Here is a 16,313-nt window from a genome sequence, read left to right on the forward strand (position 1 = left end):
ACTCTGAAAAACAAACTGAGGGTTCTAGAGGGGAGGAGGGTGGGAGGATGGGTTAGCCTGGTGATGGGTATTGAGGAGAGCACGTTCTGCATGGAGCACTGGGTGTTATGCACAAACAATGAATCATGGAACACTACATCTAAAACTAATGATGTAACGTACAGGGATTAACTAACAATAAAAAAATATGGTCAAAAAAAAATAGAAAAAAAAAATTTTGGAAACAAAGTCCTCTGATCTATTCATATTCCAGACATAGGTTTATAATACCTTTCAATTGGCTTGCAAGAATAACTCTTTGACAGTACATTTATTGGCTGAATTTTGATAAAACTGCATAAGTGGTGGATGGAAATGAGTATTAGGACCTAGTAATGCATTTTTGGTGCATTTTAATACTACATTACTTTGTGAGACTCTTTTTTCAGCTATGATGATGAATAAAACTTTTTTTCAAAAAAAAAAACAAACTAGCCACAGACTCAGTGTGACAAGGCATCTGGGGACCGCCACGTTTCCAAGTAAGAAGGCGGGTGACCCAAGATCTGAGGATCCGATTAAATTCTTAAAGCACTTTGTATACAGGATATGAGACTTTTTAAAAGATTACATAATGGTGGATGATAACTATGAAGGACAGTGGAAAAGCTAAAAAAAAAGAAAAAATAGATTTTATATGTGAACATATTAGAAAAACCTTTATTTCCCCAATACCACACAGTCAAAAGGGCCCAATAATTTGCTCTGAGAGGAGAAATATCTTATATAATAGAAGTGACTCCTCTTCTTCATATAAGTTTAATTTCCTCTAAATGATTCTCATATAAAGAAAAAATTTGAAAGGAACACAATTTACATAATCCATTAAAGATATATTTAAGCATTCATATAGCAACCTCACCCCAAAAGTGCTTAAAATCTCATTCAAACTAGGCCAGGAGGGGCACCTGGGTGGCTCAGTTGGTTAAGTGTCTGCCTTTGGCTCAGGGCATGATCCCAGAGTCCTGGGATCGAGCCCCGCATCAGGCTCTGTACTCAGCAGGGAGCCTGCTTCTTCTCTTTTCCCTCTGCCTCTTCCCCAGCTTGTGTGCTTGCTTGCTCTCTCTCTCTCTCAAATAAATAAATAAAATCTTAAAAATAAATAAATGAACTAGGCCAGGAAAGAAAAGTGTTTGTCAACTCCAACTCCTTTTTGTGCCAAAATTATTAGGACTGATTCAATATTCAACAATGTAATTTACTCACAAGAAAACTTAATCTAGCTATCTTTACTGTGTCCTGAATCTAAAATTTATAATACTGGGGACGCCTTGGTGGCTTAATCAGTTAAGCATCTGCCTTCGGCTCAGGTCATGATCCCAGGGTCCTGGGATCGGATCCCACATCAGGCTCCTTGCTCAGCAGGGAGCCTGCTTCTCCACTGGCCTGCCACTCACCCTACTTGTGCTCTCTCTCTCTGACAAATAAATAAATAAAATCTTTAAAAAATATAAAAATAAAATAAAATTTATAATGCCATCCCAAAACTAGAATACTAGATTTAGAAAATAATTCAGAAAATCACAAATGATGTTCAAAAGCCAATAAATTCAATTGAGATATAAAACGTTCAAATCAATTTTAATTGATTTCTAGCTACAGTTATCATTGGTATAGACGGCCCCTTAGGAACTACTCCAGTATTTTCAGATGCTTGGGTATATCGTCAACCAAGGAAGCAACAGATCAAGGAGTAGTCACTGGCCACACATTAAGAACCCTACGATACAGAGCAAATCTTCATGTATTTGGACCACGTCAGTTTCCAAGTGGATGCAGGGGTAAAAGTTCAGACAAGAACAGATATTAGGTTTCAGTTTTACCTTACTTCTCCCTCTTAAAGGATATGCTATACACCAGACCAAGCCATACAAGTCTGAAGATTCAAATGAAAAAGTCCCTCAGTGATCCTGGAACTAATGTGTCCATCTGAGGGTCCTCTGTACCACAAACTACTCTAGGGAGGCTATGGCCCAGGGTTCTAGCTCTGTTTCCAGCCGGTTCCTCTCCACCACCCCACCCCCAACACACATCATAGCCTCACTTTCCACCTGACCTGATTTAGAATCACTCCCGTGTGTGTGGCCGGGGGCGGGGGGGGGCATCCTTTCTCCCTTTCTCCCCTCATCTGAAAACACTGGGCAAAGATGAAACCCTGATTAAATCCAATTATCCACCTATTCCATCTCTATACCAGAGCAACTAAAAATGGATCAAGAAAAATGTGCAACCTTCTAACAGTTCTCATCTTAAATCCATGGCCACAAATCTCAAATAGGCAACCAGCACTGTTCAACACAGTGAAGTAGACTAAAATACCTAGTTTGTTCATTTTCCCCGTATCCAAAAATACTCTTTCATACTTTCTCCTCTGTTCTCAAGCCTCCTGGACCTACCCACTCTCCCAACGAATGACTGCATGGAGAAAACAGAAGCAGAGACCCAACTTTTTCTTCTAACACCCAAAACTACCTACCTCACCCACACTCTTCCTTACTTCCTATTACAACAAATCGTATGTTCCCACTCCTATCATAGTCCAACCCTTCCATTCATGCTCTGGATCCAGCTTCTCACTTTCTCAAGGAAATGATAGCCCTCTCTGTCCTGCATTATTAATTTTTCCCCTAAGGGATCTGCAGGATACCAACCTCCACTCTCTTCGGTACTCACTAAATCCACACCCCCTACACTGACTATCCTATCTCTGTGCTTCTTGAGTTACTTAGATGGTGGCTTTCACTCGTGTCCCCATATTCTCTCCTCAGTTTAATCCAATCAGGTTTCTACTTCCTCTCAAATGTAACTGAGATTACAATTGTCAAAGTTATCAGAGAAGTCCATCGAATCAAATCCCTCACTCACTTGTCTGTTCTCTTTCCTGACCCCTCAATAGCATTCGATACTGCCTTCCATTTAAACATCTCCTCCTGGCCCCAGACAGTGATCATCACTGATCTCCATGTCACTAAATTTATTTTTTTTTACCACTGAGTAGTGATTATAAGTTCAGGCTATTGAGTCAGATGGACCTGGATTCAAATCTTGGCTCTATCACTTTCTAGGACCCAACCTAGTTAATGATATTTAACCACTGAGCAAGCTAGGGGAAATATTAGTACCTAATTCATAGCTGTGAGGGTGAAATTAGGTAATTTATTTTTTCTCTTTTACCTCTTAGCAGCATGTGACATAATTCATTCTCCAAGAAATGTTCTTCCTTTGGTCTCTGACTGCTCCTTCCCAATCACTGTCATAAGCTCTACTTGCCTTTTAAATTTAGGAACTCATAAATTTCTATACTCTGTCCCTAAGTGATTGATCTCCTCCATTCTTATGATTGAAACTATAATCTAAACCTCAATGATTTCCAAATCTCAATTTCTAGTCTATAATTTTTCCCAAGCCCCAGATTGCCAACCATCTCCACCTGGATATCACAGCTATGTCATGCTCCACACACCTCAAAAGATAAGTCTCTATACTTTTTCATGTGCTCTTTCCCTCACCTGAAACTCCCCCGCCTGTCACAGTATCTAACTCCTTGCTGTCAGTTTCCAGAGCTCCATATATTTCCTCTTTTGTAATAGTCACTAAACTTCTATTTACTGGCTTGCTAGACCAGAAGCTCCATGATGAAAAATAAGACCTCTCCATCTCAGTAATACCTTGCCTAGTGTCTCTAACATAGGAAATGTTTAATAAATATTTCTTGAATGGAATTTGAGCTAAAGTTACTGCTTATTCAATTTATGAAACTGCATTTTATTTGCTCAGTTGTCTAATTCATTGTAAACACTTTTATTTCAAAATACTCAAACCATGGGTTTCCATTACTGTCATTTCTAATCCATAAAAATACATCAAACAAAATTTAAAGGTATTTCTAAATATATTCTATTATGCCTGTGAAATACTATAATTATCAATTGCCTCTGGATATAAAAAGTTAAAAAGGTTACAAAGCTAGGAAAGACAAACAAGGGTGATATTATTTGTTTCCCTACTTTGGAATCCCACAACATTTTTAAAAAGAATGTTAGTAAAAAGATGATATTTTAATTCTGAAATGCATGAACTTTCTGGAGTATTTTTAAAAAGGATTTTCTCCTCCAAGACTCTTTTATCATTTCCTCCACATGAATCCTCAATTCTATCACACTCTAATTGCGTATTGTGTATATTCTGCTTATCTTTACCTATCAAAGATAGTGTCCAAAACAGTATTTTTTTTTAGCTTATAAAGTCCTATCATGGATAAATGCAGCGTTTCCATTAGGGAGCCTGAAATATGAAAAAAGTTTACATACACACACACACACGCGCACTCTCACACAGATACAAGGGGGTTCACTGTGATATCAAGGAGCTATAATATATCATCAGAACACATCAAGGTACATCAACATAAAGTCTTTTAGAAAGTCCAATTGACCACAAAACTAAAAAAATAATCTAAATTGAGGAAAAATATTTTGTATTGCTCTTATGTAGAAAACATGACACTTGAAGGACACTATCATTGAGAAATTGATCACAATGAAAAAGGATACAAAACAAAGTTAAGAATCAGAAAACTAGAGCCACAAAGCTTTAGGGATACTCAAATAAATTCAATTCCAAAGAACCAGGCTTTGTTCTCAGAGTATCTGGGCAATTATCTCACAAATAAGGGCTGTCTGTATTTTCTCTAACTTCTGGAGTATTTGATCAAATTGCTTCTGCATATTCTATAATAAAATAAAACACATATAACGAAAGCTTGTTTAATTTGTACACTACTGGAATACAGAAATTATAAAATAGAGGGCTCTCTAATATTACAGAAGTACCTGAGCTTTTCACTGGTCTCCTAAAACTATCCAAAGTAATTAATTAACTAGTTATCTAAGAACCTATATTTGAGATAGTAATGTTATACCTTTCTCCAAAAGCTCTTAAATCCTTTGGATGCAACCTTTGAGTTTCTGCGTGTGTTTGCAAAATAATTATGGAAAGCCATTTATGAAACTAAGAAGACCTCTTTTTTAGGTTAGACCTTTCATCTACTAATTATACTCCTGGGGAATAACCCTATATACCAAGGAGGCTTCATTCATTCATTTATTCATTCATCGATCATTCAGTAAATGTTTGTTGAGCACCTACTCAATATACACAAAGATGTTTATCACAATTAACAGGAAAATACTGGAAACAAACCTATTATCTGACAATAGAGGAACTGTTAGAAAATCATAGTATGTCATAGCCAAAGCACGATGCAGTCATTTAAAATACATCATGGTGAGTTTGAAGCAATATGGAAAAGGGTTTGCAGAGTTATGTGAAAAAAGCAGTTATACATAAAATCAAAGAATTCATATGATCCCCTCTCAAAATAAAGAGAATAAACACCAAAATAAAAGAGATCAAATACACTGGCTGCATCCTGGGGGTAAATCTATTAGTTTCTCTTTATATCTGTGCAATTTTCAAGTTTTTTATAATAAACATACACAACTTAAGTAATTTAAAAATCCACAACTTTTTAAAAAGAAAATCAATATTTTTCGATCATTTCATTTGAGAAGAAAAACCACTGACCTGTCTTCAAAACTTTCTGAACCCTAAATAACCATCCCAAATGATACAAATGAGAATTAGTATCTTGATACAGAACTGCTGGAGGCAAAGCTCATTTTATAAAATTACTCATCAAAATCAGTAAGTAAAAAGCCCAAGAATTTATAGAATGTTTCTTCAGATCATAGAGAGCATAATGTAGAAAAGGTAATAATTGCTTCTTATCAAAATGGAAAAAAATTCTGACTAATGAATGAGATTATCTTCTCATAACCACATCGAGTATTGAACAGTAATAATAAAACCTCAATTCCTGTGCCTAGGCCAAATATAATTACTATTTTTAAAAAATCACTTATAAGTTAAGAGACCCATAGGAAAAAAACAACTGGAAGGTCCTATAGCAAAACCAAACAGTGCTGTGGGTATTGGAATTATACTTGGTTTTAACTGACTTTTTTCCCCTATATTTTTCAAAATGTCCATTATAAATATACAGCTATTATACAAGAGAAAAATAAACTGAAATTTTCAAGAGAATATGCTGAAATTTATTCACTGTATGAATTAGATTTGTAAAAAATATAACATTTGTAAAATTCAGACCTGTTTATCAGAGTAGCTCAGAGAACTTTGAAGGTCCTTCAAAAATCAGTCAATACAAACATCACTTTTAAGGGGATCAAAATACTTTAAATTTCTAATACAAGAGTTCATAATTTGAACAACATATGTATTTTCCTTTTACTAAGATACCTGTCATAAACAGATCTAAGGATGTTTTCTTTTTAATGATGCAGCCTATTTCTTGGTTCATAAGGTATTAACATCAATGATGCCATGTGCCTGTTACAGTGAACTGTGTTAGTGAAATGGAGCCTCTACTGAACTAACATCGAAACAAATAACTTTACTATGTGAAAGTGTTTAGTAGTATCTTGCATTCACTTAAGGTGTAAAATTATTTCAACTTAATCAAAGAAAAAGAAAAGGAAATTGAGAATCCATATACCTATCACTTTATGGAGAACCACCACCACCACCAATAAAACAATAATTGCATATGAGAACAGCTTTTAGGGTGCCTGAGTGGCATGGTGAGTTAAGCACCTGACTCTAGGTTTCCGCTCCGGTCGTGACCTCTGGGTCCTGGGATCAAGCCCCCTGTCAGGCTCCACGCTCAGCATGGAGTCTGCCTGGGATTCTCTCTCCCTCTCCCTCCGCTCCTCCTTCTCTCTCTCTCTCAAGGAAATTAATTAATTAAAAAAAGAAGAACAGCTTTCAGCACCCTCAAGCATATATACATATTACACGATCAACTACTAAATTATTAAATAAGCAAAAAGATACAGTATCTTAGCAATGAATAAAGCACAGGGCTCTGAGGTAAAATTGTCTGGTTTCAAATCCTAGTTCTACTGTTTTTTGGTCGTATAACCTGAGGGAATAATTTAATGTGTATGTGTTTCCATTTCTCCATCTTTTTATAAAATAAGGATAATAATAAGACTTCACACCTGAAAGAAGTAGTTTAAATAATGGAGGAGATATCATGCCTAGCACAAAGTAAGCACTAAAACAGGGTTTTCCCTCGTTTTTCTTCACTCTAAACAGAATCTGCCATCCACTTTGGAGATAAGAATAAAGGTCTCTAACTCAAAAAATTGGTACTGAAAGTCCTAAATTCACCTGAAATCATAATTACCCATCCAGAAAGTACCATGTGCAACCCGAGCATAATCCAACTTAACATTAAGATAAATGACAGTACCCTTTCAAGGTGATTTTTATCCCAGTTGTTTCAAAAGAAGAAAAGAATGAAACACAAAGATTCTTTCTTAAAAGATGTACCAAAAAAATTTAGAACCACTGTACTAACAAAACATGATATAAATGCAAAGTTACTGGGGAAAATGCAATAATGCACGCTTTACAGCAAAACTTAAATATTTCAGTGTTTTAAGAATATTCAAAGTTAAAGTGCTTTGAGTATTCAAAATTACCAATGTTTGTTAAGTATAAAACTGCTGTTCTCTATAAATAAAAAAATTTCAACTGTCTATGATTAGCCTGGAACTAGTTACACTATATAACTTATTAGAGTCATTCAACTATCTTGGGGATTATTTTGCTCTCTTTTCTCATACAGAAATTAATACAAGTGACAGAATGTAACAAAAATGTCAATAGTGTTAAAGGCTTTTTAATAAATTGCATTTTGGCAAATAATCATAAAGAAATTAAAACAATGAAATCATAATGATTTCATTTATTTGTTCTGTACCTATCTGATTAATAGGCATTAATTTCGTTGATGGAAACAAGAGCACCCTATTGTTATATACAGATTAGAAATGTGAACACTTAGCATTTCCCACAACTACTGATTTCACACATTATTTTGAATGTTACTTCAAATAACACTGTAAATGCCAGAGGTTAGATAAGCAAAGAGCTCTACTGCCCTCTAACGAAATAAACCAAAAAGAAAAAAAAATTCTCATTTAGAGGTATCTCGGAACAGAAAAATAATCTTACTCTGCTAAATGCAGTAGACAAATACTAAGACAATTAACTGCAAACAACTAGAATATATATCAAAATACTGTAGGAAAAGCTACAATCATCCAGTTTTCATGATAAAATTAGCAGCAAAACAGGAAAGCCTTGAGACAAGAAAGTTCCAAGAGAAAGGAGACCATTACAACAATGCTATCTAATGTGATAGCAATTAAAATTTCACTGCAGGCTACACTTTTCATGTGTATGTTGGAAGTGAATGAGAAGAAAGATTTTTAGAAACCACACACTTTGGTGAATTACAGGAAGTTTTCAGTTCAGCAGCTCAAAAATAAACACCATCAAGAATAGTCTCTCTCATAATATTTACTGACTAATCCTCTCAGAATTATTTTAATGCATGTATATTTTCAGGATAACTGCCCTGTGTCATATACACTTAAAAGAATTTTATTTAATGCTTCCTGTTTTAAAGGAATGCCAATTTCATCATATGGCAACTGTATTCTAAGATACTTCGCATCATAAATTAACCACTTAGCTTTTCATGGTTCTTTGAATAAAAGCTCTGCCTTCTTTTAACAAACTTGGTTTTTAAAACATGCTCCATATTCCCATTCCTTTCACCTAATATTTCAACCTGTCAAGAATTCCCAAACTCTCATTCGAGTACAAAGACCAGAGTACCCGGTCATACAAAAAGAGAGATTAAAAAAAAAAAAAAGTATGCTTCCCAGCAGCAGCTCAATGAAAGAACAGGGGTGTGCTAGTCAACTGTTCCTTAGAGCTAGGACACACATCACTTGGAGATGGCAAGTGTCTGTCCGGGCTGACAGGGGGTAGACACTTCATTAAGTGTCTCCTGTTTAGCAGACATAACAAACAGGGGCCAAATCCCCACAGTGCTATAGGGAAAATAAGCAATACAGACAAAGAGGTTGACTTAAGTCTGCATACAAAATGAAAATCTCCTTTATTTTTTTTAAGATTTTATTTATTTATTTGAGAGTGGGCAAGAGAGAGCACAGAGGGAGAGGGAGAAGCAGGCTCCCCGCTGAGCAGGGAGCCTGACGTGGGGCTCGATCCCAGGCCCTTGGGATCATGACCTGAGTGAAAGGCAGACGCTTAACCAACTGAGCCACCCAGGCGCCCCGAAAGTATCCTTTGCTTTTGTGTGGTGCTGCTCTTCTTCCCAGGGGTCTGTCTGCCGATGAAAATGGTCCTCCAGCTCTACAGGTTGTAAGGGTAACCAAAAGTCCATTCAAAATTTCAAACTAGCAATGCGCAGGAAAATCTAATGTAGTCAAGCCTCTATCTCCAATGAGTTGAATTTTACAACTGTGGAGATTTTCTGAATAATACAAATTAAAAACATGACTCCTTTACTAGAAGCATTACTCATTCCCTCCTACCGCCTAAAATTATAACTGACATATAAACATATTTTAAAGACATAATAAAGGAGCTGGGAGGAGTCATGCATCCCAAAGTCAAGCATTGCCTAAACCATGATACTTGAAGTATACCCAATATATGGTCAAAATAGTATCCGTCCCAACTATAAACTGCATTTAGCTACTGAGACATAACGTACGGTAGTCATGAGAAGTGCAACAGTCAAGGGCTATGGCCCCTTAGGGAATGGATGCATGTGTACGTATATACGACGCACACAGGTACATACGTGTGTCTTCACTCACAACAGTCCCAGTCTACACCAGGGAGTTCCAGATCATTATGCTAAACCTAAAGGACTGCCTTCCCTACCTAGTTCATGGGAAGAAAAAAAGGACTTTCCAGGCTGTCCCTTGCCTCCCCAATTCCCAGTTCGCCTAAATATGAAAATCACAATCAAGAAATAAAAGAGGGGAAGAAGGCAAAGAAAGGGAAAAGGTTAACTCCATCAGTAAAAAAGCTGACTGTCAGCTTTAGTTTAAAACAAAGACATTTATTTATTCAATGGCCAAAAAACATTCTATTGATGACGATGATGGTGGTGATGGTGGTAGCCTGCATTTTTGAGCATTTACCTAATACCAGGCATTGAACTAAGCACTACACACACTGGGTCTCCACTCTTCATATAAACCCCACGAGACAGGTGATATTATCCCCATCTTACAGGCGAAGAAACTGACACTCATAAAGATTAATTAAGTAAATTACCCCAAGCTACACTGCTACTAAATTCCAGAATATATATACCAGTCAGTTCAACTCTTAACCACTAAATTTATATTATTTTACATATTATTATTTATATTATATTAACGTAAAATGTGTGAAATGAAATACTTTTGAAACACTGCAATGAATTAATAAATGATATGCAGTGAGACCCAACTCAATTGCCTAAAATTTTACAGACATGGAACGTGGGCTAGGTATTGGACCCGGTTCTTACGGAAGACAAAAATGTGTATGATAGGGCGCCTGGGTGGCTCAGTTGGTTAAGCGACTGCCTTCGGCTCAGGTCGTGATCCTGGAGTCCCGGGATCGAGTCCCGCATCGGGCTCCCTGCTCAGCAGGGAGTCTGCTTCTCCCTCTGACCCTCCTCCCTCTCCTGCTCTCTGTCTCTCATTCTCTCTCTCTCAAATAAATAAATAAAATCTTTAAAAAAAAAAAAATGTGTATGATATACTGCATGATGACAGTTCTAACAAAGAAGGAGTAACACTCCCTCCTTCAGTGCCCGTTATAACCAGTAACATTCTCCCGTCCTTCTCTGATCACATCCAGGCATAGTAATCTCTCCTTCCTCAGATCTTCCTACCTCACTCTCACCTCTGTTTTGTCTTAAAATGAAGTAAAGTCTCCTCATTTAGGGGGAAAAGTCACTCTCCTTTATCTATCTTAGAAACATAACCAATTACAACAAAAATACAACAAACAGCTTTTATTGATATCTTAAATATAAGTTTCTCTAAATGCTACAGTAAAGAAAATACTTCATGCCAATTCTTTAAACTTGATAACATGTTCAAGCTTCCTGAAATTAACACTAAGGAGAAATCACCATGAGGTAAAAAATGAATCCAAAATTCTATTTTGCAAGAATTGGGATTTAAATACACACACACAAATACAACTCATGTTACCTTCATAATCCAGGCATTGGCTAGACAACAGTATTCCCTCCACCATATGTATGCAGCTTAAAACACCCAGAAATATCCACAAATACCTGAATCATTAAATATCTGACTTTTATCTGGCATTACCAAGTTTTCCCATTGCAGAATTTAAAAGGAGACATTATGAAAAGCTCTTGCAAGAAAGGTATCCTGCAAGACATTTCTTCAAATGAATAATAAAGTGATAAATCAGTCTGATATCAAAAACTGTCACAAATAAAGAGCTGACAATTCATTAATCCTTATTTAATTGTGTTTAAATTTTCAATCCAGAGGGCAAAGACCCTGCTAACAATAAAGTACAAGACCTAGTAAACAACATATACATTTCAATGAGATACCAGTTCTTACCTTTGAATCTTCATTGCTCACTCCTAGCTGTAATACAGCCTGAGGAGATTTCAGTTTCGCTTGAGCAGAGTGAGCCATCTGAAGGTTAAGCTGCCATCCGACCGTCTCGAGCTATAAAAGACAAGTGCAGATTGGAATCAGATGGTACAGAAGGAAGACAACAGTCAACTTTAAGCAAATCTCCCATCCACGGGAATGAACACGGGTAGCCTGGACTTAGTGGAAAGTCAGTCCCAAGGCTCCTTCAACCTGCATATCCTGCAAATTCTCCCTTTGGGCTCATTACACTGGCCTTGTGCCATGCCTGTCAAATTCAACAATAAAGCTTGGTCTTCAAATACACTGTATTCTAAAAATAGAGGTCTTAGACTAAGCAATGAAGTACACTAAAAGAGTCAACGGTTTTTAAGTAGTAAATTACTTTTTAAAGATAGTATATATTTAAAGCCAACGATTTTTAAATAGTTAGCGATTTTAACTAGCACTTCAATGACCTCCCATTATCTTTCAAAACTGTATTAGGTAGAATACAGGTAAGACTTTTTGTTTGTTTAAATTTAGAGGAAAACTGAAGTACCCAGATGGTAAGAGGTTCACACATTAAGACACAGTAGGACTGGAAAAGAGCCAGAAAAAGAATTGATATTTACTAGTGAGCAGGTGTTATCATGCTTTCCAAAGTACTCTAACTTATTATGGTTCCCAGTTATGACAGAAATTAATTAGAACATTTCCTTTGAACTTATTAATTAACACAACAGCAAAATTTAATCAGGTAAGGCAAAAACAGTAAAGACAGACTACAACGGTTTAAGTTTTCTTTTAAAATATTAAACAGCACAAATGTGGCTTTATTGAACTTGACAGACGATTGGTTTCTCTAACCTCAGAACTAGAAGTATAATAAAGTTTTAGATTTCATTTCCAGTAAATCTCAAGTATCAATATTTAGGGAGGACTGTGACATGCAATTGTTATACGCTCTGACAACAGGGCCCTAATAACTGATTTAATAAAACTACCCTAGCTACACTGGTAAGAATGGCAGCCTCATGACAATTTTTACTTAACCAGAATGCTAACTGCTAACTTGAAAGACTGTTCAACAGCTAGAATCACAGCAGTGACTCAGAGCCAAATTGGAAAGAGAGCAATGAAAGTAAGATCTATTCGAGAGAGGATGTGATGAGAAAATAAAGATACAGTACTGTTCTTTCTGGCACTGAACCTTTGAAGGGTAATGGGTAAAAAGAGGGAAGATGTTGCATGGACATATTCCACAATGCCATAAGGAAAACATCAATTTGATGGTGCATGTTAATTAAGTAAAGATCCTGAGCATACCGATCTGACTCACGGATCACAGTAATCAGAGTCTCTAATCCCAGCCCACCACTACTTCCAACGGTCATGTGCAACAGACCCACCAATGAAGCAAGAAAAAGCATGCTGTAACCACTCCAAGCATTTTGATACAGGTCACTGCCTTAATTGAAAAGCACCTTACTCATATGAACCTATGAGATACTGTCTTGATCTTATTTTACTGATCCTATCCCAGCCCTTGAAGCACTTAAAATAAATATTAAGTGACTAAATAAAAACACACCCTCGTTGTGGCCAGAAATTTGCATAAATTAATGTATCCTTAGTCGTTGCATAAAAGTGGTAAAGGAAAATCTACAAGAGCCCTGAGCTTATGCTTTGGTTCATGCTTCAGCTGTCACTCACTAGCTAAGGGACTATGGTTAAGTCACCATCTTTCAAGACCTCAATTTCTTCATATAAAATGGGAATAAATCTATCTGAACTATCTACTTTCCTGAGTTATTGGTAATAACAATGAAGAAAATGTGTATTCAAAGGTGTTTTGGAAACTGCAAAGCATTATAAATTAAAGGCTTTTTAATACCTGATTTTTTCTACAGTATCTTTTAGATACATTAGACACTCTATATCTGTTGAATTGAATTGAATTTAAATGAACTGAACTGAATTGAAATGAATCAAAGAATACTCACAAGGAAAGGTAATTTTTAAGAGTCATGACTAAAAGAGTTGGTAGGCTGGCTTTCTTAAATTCCAGAGCCTTTTCTATGGAACTTTGTGACTGAAAAATATTTGTCCCATGCCCATTTTAAAGAGTAATTTAAAAAGTAAATAGAATTGCTAAGTTCATATGTATTATATGCACATACCCACACCCACACATAAAATTTATCAGAAAATGATCAGTATTCAGAAACCTTAAATGAAGAGGGAACACAGAAAGAACTAGAATTATAAAAAAATACAACTACACACAGTAATAATAATAAGAAAACAAATAAACCCTTTACAGTGAAACTAGGAAACAAAGAAAATCAACACTACTTGAGACAGGGACTCATACTCATTTTACAGCTTAAATGGGTAAAATGTAAATAATTGGTGAATTGGAAACAAAGAATATATAAAAGTTCCTTATATTATTATTGCAATTTTTCTCTAAGTTTAAAATTACATAAAAATCAAAATAAAAAATTCTAAGAAATTGATTCAATTAAAAATCATCAATGGATACTAAACTTAGGCGGGGAAGTTTGGTTTGAAATACAGTCACAAAGTTTCCACCCACAACTGCTTGCTAGTTACAAAACAAAAATAGTCATTTTGCAGTGAAGAAAACAAAGATCTTAACCAGAGATCAAAATTGGTATCGCCCAAAAGCGGCAAACATCATGTGTCTCTAGGTGTGATACAAGACCACAACACCATTTATGTACCTTTTTAGGCAAGAAATCATAACCTTAATTTGATTATGAAGAAACAAAAGAAAAAGAAAAATTGAGGAACGTCATGAAAAATAAGTGACACATACGCTTCAAAAACATAAATGTCCTAAAAAAACAAAGAAAAGCGGAGAAAGAAGTAACTCCTTAAATTGTTTATAACATACCACTGTATTATTGGCTGTGTCTCTAATCGGCACTAGTAACAGAAATATGAGTAAGTAAGCAAAATCCCCCTGCATAGGTGAAAATTGTATAGTATACTATCGAATCATTATTCCTCGGCGACTCATAACTAAGAAACAAATACAATGGTCATCAATATTTTAATTACATATAAAACAAGAAAATCTAGTATAGAATTTTGACTTCTATTAGCTTGACTATATTTGCTTCTATTTAAAATAAAATTTTGCCTTGCGTACAGCAGACACTTGTATATTAAAATACCAGGAACCTTGGGCGCCTGGGTGGCTCAGTCGTTAAGTGTCTGCCTTCAGCTCAGGTCATGATCCCAGGGTCCTGGGATCGAGCCCCGCATCTGGCTCCCTGCTCTGGAGGGAAGCCTGCTTCTCCCTCTCCCACTCCCCCTGCTTGTGTTCCCTCTCTCGCTGTGTCTCTCTCTGTCAAATAAATAAATAAAATCTTTAATAAAAAATAAAATACCAGGAACCATTTTAATATTTTTCTTATTTCATACAGATTTAAATCTGAGAGTCCTTATATCTTAATCAACATCCTAGATTTAAATGTCACCAAAATAACATAAAACACAAGAAAAAGGGCGCCTGGGTGGCTCAGTTGGTTAAGCGACTGCCTTCGGCTCAGGTCGTGATCCTGGAGTCCCTGGATCGAGTCCCGCATCGGGCTCCCTGCTCGGCAGGGAGCCTGCTTCTGCCTCTGACCCTCCCCCCTCTCATGTGCTCTCTCTCTCTCATTCTCTCTGTCTCAAATAGATAAAGTCTTTAAAAAAAACAAACAAAAAAAACACAAGAAAAATAAGACACTGATATTTTTAATGTTTTTCAACCCAAGCCAAACTGTTTAAATGATAGTTTTTACACATCTCACTAGCATTACTTCTTACCTGACATTACTAAGATGTCAGTTCAAAATACAATGACTTAAAAAAAATACATATATATATATATATCACTTCATTCTATCTCATATTTCCATGTAATGACCTCAACATAAGCTTAAATTCTCATAAGTGAAAGTAAACCACAATTCTAAGCTCATACAAAAATCAGCCAAAATTATGATTATATTAGCCCTTTTAAATGGAAAAAGAAAATGTAAAGTTTTATACCAGATTTTAACTAGTGGGGTGCTCCAAAACAGTAGCCACTGTTTGGACCATACAATACAGTATAAGAAATACTTTTTATGTTGCAAACTGATATACATATCCCAAAGTTCCACAGAAAAATTTTTACCTGGAGCCCTGTTCTTTAACAAGTTTTATTATGTTTCATTTTGAAAATGGTACTTGAAAAACCCTCTAAACTGATTTCATTACCCACTAAACCACTAATATCTCAGGCTATCTATAGTTAGAAAAATACTGCTCAGAAATACTGAATGAGTTTTAGGAACTATGTGTGTAGGTATTCATGAAACATTTTATTATTTATCATAATAAATCATGAAAACACATAAAATTAGAGCTGTAACTGCTAAAATAGAAAACACGATCTATATTCTATTGCTGTAAGCCACCATTTACTTTATAACTAGAAAATACCATAAGCAGAAATTTCATTTCTGTATGGCTCATTACAGAACCTATACACCTCTATTTAATGAAATACAAAAATTAGGCAGTTGACTTAATGTTTCATATAAGAACATAAGCCTATTTGTAAAGCTTAGCTAAATACTTGCTCCACAAATTTTTTCTTAACCACTTCTGACTTTGATGATTTTTTCC

At 35.7% G+C, this 16,313-nt stretch overlaps 1 protein-coding gene across 2 annotated transcripts in view; it reads right to left on the reverse strand.

Annotated features, from left to right (window-relative positions):
• COMMD10 (COMM domain containing 10) overlaps nucleotides 1-16,313 on the reverse strand; it is a 136,885-nt gene that overhangs the window by 88,643 nt on the left and 31,929 nt on the right. For both annotated transcript variants that reach the window (XM_081827237.1, XM_081827238.1), the window contains exon 5: nucleotides 11,610-11,720. In XM_081827237.1, the coding sequence (XP_081683363.1) occupies nucleotides 11,610-11,720 (111 nt within the window). The remainder of the gene's footprint in view (nucleotides 1-11,609; nucleotides 11,721-16,313) is intronic.

Source organism: Leptonychotes weddellii, chromosome 7 (assembly GCF_054177405.1).
Source record: "Leptonychotes weddellii isolate Sample4059 chromosome 7, ASM5417740v2, whole genome shotgun sequence".
NCBI lineage: Eukaryota > Metazoa > Chordata > Mammalia > Carnivora > Phocidae > Leptonychotes > Leptonychotes weddellii.